The 5,585-nt window shown below is 56.6% G+C and overlaps 1 protein-coding gene and 1 long non-coding RNA gene across 2 annotated transcripts in view; one reads left to right on the plus strand and one right to left on the minus strand.

The window, feature by feature from the left end:
* The window catches only part of LOC106885452, a 2,378-nt gene extending 1,921 nt beyond the window's left edge, over positions 1-457 (minus strand). The window contains exon 1 of the long non-coding RNA XR_001411441.1: positions 308-457. This is a non-coding gene — a long non-coding RNA (uncharacterized LOC106885452). The remainder of the gene's footprint in view (positions 1-307) is intronic.
* Positions 458-564: 107 nt separating this feature from the next.
* On the plus strand, positions 565-2,748 carry HOXA1 (homeobox A1). The gene is made up of 2 exons (XM_014937668.1): positions 565-1,394; positions 1,834-2,748. Exons 1-2 carry the CDS (start codon positions 749-751, stop codon positions 2,187-2,189), a joined length of 1,002 nt encoding a protein of 333 aa, XP_014793154.1. The 5' UTR covers positions 565-748; the 3' UTR covers positions 2,190-2,748.
* Positions 2,749-5,585: the final 2,837 nt, after the last annotated feature.

The raw sequence follows: 5,585 nt of genomic DNA on the forward strand, positions 1-5,585 counted from the left end.
CCATCCTATCCCCGCATCCATATCCTCGGCTCCATCCCTACTCTCCGCCTAATCCTCATCCCCGTCCCCATCCCTGTCCCCGTCCCCACAGCAGCCCCCAATCATACCCACGGTCCCATCCTCATCCCCGGCCCCAGGGCTGATGCTCTCAGCGCTGCTCCCGCCACTCCCCCGCCCCATACCGCAGATCCAGCCGACCCCCGCCGTCCCGGCCGGGGGTTGGGGGGCGGCGGAGGTGCCCAGCGTCGGCCTGACAGCGCCGACAGCAGGGGGGGCGCCGGGGCACCCTCGCTGGAGCAGCACTCACCCTGGAGGGGACGGCCGGTGGGCTCGGCGGGCCGGGCTCTTCCTCCGGGTCTCTCTGCCTTCCCCTCTCAGCCGGCGGGCGGGTCCCCGGTGGCGGTGGCGGCGGGGCGACAGCCCATCCTGACTCCCCCCCCTCTCCTCACCCTCCCCCTCCTCCCCGGGGGGCCGCTGTCGCCCTGCCCCGCGGTGCCGCGCCGTGCCGTGCCGCGCCGTCGGAGCGCTCGGCGTTTAAATGCCCCCGACGCGGCGATCTATCAGCGGCAGGAGCCGGGAAAGTCCCGCAGGCGCCGCAGCCATTGGCTGCCGCCCCCCACGTGCCTGCCCGCTGCCTCTACCTTCGTGTCATTTTTCCTGCCGGCCCCATGGAGGAAGTGGGAAAGTTGGCGCGGCCCCGCCGGACGCTGAAGACCCGGTGGCGGCGTGACAGAGGGACGCGGCGAGGATGAGCTCCTTCCTCGAGTACCCCGTCCTCGGCGGCGAGGCGGGGGGCTGCGCCTCCCGCACCTACCACCCCGACCACGGGATTACAACTTTCCAGCCCTGCGCCGTCAGCGCCAGCAGCTGCAGCGGGGAGGACCGCTTCCTGACGGGCCGCGGGGTGCCCATCAGCCCCCACCGCCACCACCACCACCACCATCACCACCACCCCCCGGCCCAGCCCGCCGCCTACCAGCACCACGGCGGCCTGGGGGTGTCCTACGCGCACCCCGGCTGCGGCCCGACCTACGGGGCGCAGGGCTTCGGACCGGCGTACGGCCCCTACCCCCTCGGGCAGGACGCGGAGCTGGGCGGCGGCTTCCCCCCCTGCGCCCCCGCCGTCTACTCGGGGAGCATCTCCTCCTCCTCCTCTTCCTCCGCCGCCGCGCAGCACCCGCACCCTCACCAGGGCTACGCGGGGGGGCCCGCTCAGTACGTGCCTCCCCCCTACGGGCAGGAGCAGCAGAGCCTGCCCCTGGGCACCTACAACCATGCCCTGTCTCCCCTCCACGCCGGCCACCGGGAAAACGCCCGCTCCCCCTCCGCCGAGACCTCGCCGCCGGCGCAGACTTTCGACTGGATGAAAGTGAAAAGAAACCCACCCAAAACAGGTCAGTGGCCGGCGGGAGGGCCGGGGCGGGGGGCCGCTCCTCTCCCTCTGTGCCGCGGGTGCGGGGGAAGGCGGCGCGGTGCCCCGCGGGGCGGTGGGCAGGTAAGGGCGGCCCGCACGTCTGGGAGCCGCCGCAGCCGTCTGGCCCGCGGCGCTGGGAGCCAGCCCCGCTTATTCCCCACTCCCCCCCTCTCCGCCTCTCCCGCGGTCATATTTCTTGTAATTCATAAACCACTTATCAAGTTTCCTCTGACACCAGAGGCTGACTCCGGTTTAGCACCTCGCACTCCATCACTCACCCTGCCGGGGCTTCCCTCTTATCCCAAAGAAGTTCTTGCTCCCTATCGCTTAGCCGGTGTGGACGTATTGATTACGTCGCCTATAAATCATTTGCGCTCACTTACCGCTGCATGTCCCCCCCCAACCCCTCCTCCCCGCAGGCAAGGCTGGCGAGTACGGCTTCGTGGGGCAGCCCAACACCGTCAGAACTAACTTCACCACCAAGCAGCTCACCGAGCTGGAGAAGGAGTTTCATTTCAACAAGTACCTGACCAGGGCCAGGAGGGTGGAAATCGCCGCCTCCCTCCAGCTCAACGAGACGCAGGTGAAGATTTGGTTCCAGAACCGGCGGATGAAGCAGAAGAAACGGGAGAAAGAGGGGCTCCTGCCCATCTCCCCCGCCACCCCCACGGGCTGCGAGGAGAAGGCGGAGGACTCCTCGGAGAAGTCCTGCTCGTCTCCCTGCAGCGCCTCGCCCGCCTCCTCCTCCTCGGACACCCTGCCTGCCTCCAACTGAGGCCCGACGCGCCCCGACGGCCGCCCATCGCCACGCAGCTGGCGGCCCTTCACCGCGGTTCTGTCGGTCCCCTCCGTCGGTCCCTCGGTCAGTCTCCCCGGTGGTCCCCCCGCCCGGCCCCGGGGGTGTCGGCTCTGCCTCCCGGCCCCTTGGTGCCAAGCGATTTTCTTTGCCCCCCCCTGCCCCCCAACCCTTCCTGCCGGAGGAGCTGTGTCGGCACACGCGTAAGGGTCTCTCCCTCCTCCGCCGCAAGGACGCTCCCCCCGAGTTTCCCTGAGTGACAGACAGGTGATCTAGGGTACATAACCTCACGGAGAGATGCACTATTGCAAGTGTTTACACGACCCATAGGACTTTCATCCCCTTAATTTAATGTATTCTTTGTTCGTGTCTATGAGTTTGTTGCTTGTAAATACTTTGTCCGAGAGATTTATCTTTTTACAGATTTTTTCTAGAAATGACGTTTCGATTATCAGGTTAAGCAGGGTGAGCGCATTCGCCAAACTGGATCCACTTTTATATCGGTGAAGCTGATGACCGTACCAAGCAAACGTCTTAAGCTCAAGCAGATACCTCAAAAAAAAAAAAAAAAAAAAAAAAAAAAAAAAAGAAAAAAAAAGTAGCGCTATTTCTTTAAATGTGACAAACAAGGCTTCAATTGCACTAGGTTTTGTAAACCTTACCCGGTGTGCTTGTCCCCATCCCTTCCCTTCTCCCCCCAAACTGCGCTGGATTATACTCAACCGAAGGGTATAACCGTCCCAAAGACCTCACCTCTTCCTATTTTCATATTAACTTTCCTTTAGACTCGGTGTCTTTTTCAACCTACTCGTGAATGTGACGAATGGCCAAATGAATGTATAATTTCTGTGGTTGGTGTCCGGACCATTGCATGAGGCGCCGTGCTTTGCTGTGCTGCGGGTACACTGAGTTCTATCAGTTGTGGTGTGTGAGCCAAATGTCCTTCTCATTTTCTGTACAATCATGAAAGGCTCTGGGATTCCGCCGGTGATGGAAGCCAGGGCAGGATTTACGGGTCCTTATAATGTCTGTAATAAATATATTCCACTTTCAGGTAGCCCTCGTCTGCCTACCTCTGCGTGACGTCAGCGCTGAGTCACAGACTGGGCTCAGCAGTTTGGTTTCCCTGATTTTCTACTGCTGGGGCCTTTCCAAGGGGGAAAGGAAGGAAGAGTCTCCCAACGTTACTCTTCATGCGTTGTTTTTGCCGGGGTCAGAGCTCTGGCTGCCCAGCCCGACTCGTAACACAACGTTTCTTCCTTTCCTATGCTCAAATAATATTATTTTTAGGAAATATAAGGCCCTCCTCCGTAACTGGGAGGAATTTATGATCCCGGTCTATTTCTGAAGCACAAACACGAGAACTTCCTGGGTCAAGTGCTAACCTTTTCACCTCGGGATGGATGCTGACACTTATATAAACAGAGCACCCTTCAAAACCAGAAACTGTCTTCAGCCAGTCTTTCCTCACATCGCAGGCCCCTCGCCAAGGGCTGCACATTTAATTAGCCCGGGCACTAAGCTGCTTCGCCTTCTCTCTTCCCCCCCACCTTTTCCCACCCCAGGCTGCCATCCCCAACGTCCCAACGTGGGAGATGGCTCCCAGGTGCTTGGTGATGTGCTTCTGCCATTAACCCCAGCCCATTCCACCACCACTACCTCTTTTTTTTTTTTTTTTTTTTTTTTTTTCTTTTTTCCCGGGAAAATAAAAAACCCCCACCCCTCTTCGCAGGTAAATATAATGAGATTTCCAAGAGGTGTTAAATAAACAGGGGGTAGGGGAGGCGGGTGGGTGTGTGTGGGGACAAGGCGGGTGGCAGGACGGAGCAGAGACACGCTCAGCTGGACGGGGGGGGTGTCTCAAGTCAACGCTGCCTCTTGAATTTCAGCCCAAACCAAACCCGCGGAACACCTCCGCCGCCCGGCGCAGCTGCGGGGGGGAGCGTTCCCGGCTTTCTCCCGGGGCTGCCCAGGCAGGCTGGGCTTTGCGGGATCCGCAGAGAGAGCCAAGGAAATTTTCTTCACTTGGGTGTCAAAAGGGACAAGCCCTGATTTGCAAGGCGCGGCGGCCATATCAAGAGGCGAGCTATCTGCAAGGGAGCAGGGCCGCCTCCAAAGGCTCCCGCCGATGCCTCTATTTCTTTCATTTCCCCTCCTGCCATATACTTTACCTTTTGTTTATTAGTGTAAAGCCACAAAGCAAAACAGATGGTCTTCTGCCAGAGACTTGGATGTGTTAAAGTGGCATTTGCATGCCAATGAGGGCATTTCAATATCGAAATCTGGATCTTAAACATTGCTGGAATCCGGATCTGCAACCCTGCGCTCCCCCGGTGTTGACTTAATGTGTTAGAAAGAGCGGCCATAAATTATAGACTAAATGCGAGAGACAAGACACTTGTCAGTAAGTCAATCTGCGGTGAGCGATTCATCGGTAAAGAATCCCGTCTCCTTCCCAGCCCAAACTCCAGGTTATCTTTTTTTTTTTTTTTTTCTTTTTTTTTCCCCCCAGCCCTGATCGATTTCAAGCAAAGACACCCCAAACCTCCCAATCGCAGCTCATTTTGTTGGCGTTATTATTATTTCGATGCGATCAACCTTTCGGGTCAGGAGAGTGTGGGGAAGAGGAATGAAAATCTTTAACTTACAGTTTCTCCCACAAAAAATATCGCTGAAAAAAAAATCACAGCGTGCCTTGGCCTGATGGAGACACTAATTTGCCCTTCAGGTCGTAGGGAACCTTCTGTTTTTACACTTTTAAAATTTTATTTTTTTTTCTCTCTAGAGTCTCAAGGGAAAAAAATGAAGGAAAAAAGCCCCACCAAAAAAAAACCCCAAACCAAACCGCATCCAAATGTCAAACGGAGCGTAGCATCTTCCTATCATACTTAAGGCCATTTCTGCTGTTCACCTTTAAAGTTTACTTTTGGAGGCTATTGAGATGCTTTGGTGTTTTCCTCTGGGGCAATCAGATTGAAACCGATCAATATTTACTCAGTCTGAAAGGGCTGTTGAAAAGGCAGCTAACAACAAACTGCTTAGCTGCTCTCCCCTCTTTAATCTCAGGTTCACCGAAAGTTCAAGCAGAAATGAATTCGGTGATGGGTCACTTTAGAATAAATCCCAGTGGTTAATCTCGCAGCCTCGGTAAAGGCAACAATTACAGAGTCATCCCTCTCCCTCTCGCTGTCTCCCCGGCAGAGGCAACTTTTCCTCTCATTTTTGCCCAGCAGTTTTTACTAAATCATGACCGCTTTCCGCTGTTTTTTTTTTTTTTTTTTTATCCTGTGCTTCAGAGGCAGAACTGTTTCCTCCTGCTACTCAGACACAGCACATGTTAGCAATAAGTGAATCATATTAAAGATGTAGAAGAAA

The sequence above is a fragment of the Calidris pugnax genome, unplaced genomic scaffold (genome assembly GCF_001431845.1).
Source record: "Calidris pugnax isolate Ruff unplaced genomic scaffold, ASM143184v1 scaffold11, whole genome shotgun sequence".
Lineage (NCBI taxonomy): Eukaryota > Metazoa > Chordata > Aves > Charadriiformes > Scolopacidae > Calidris > Calidris pugnax.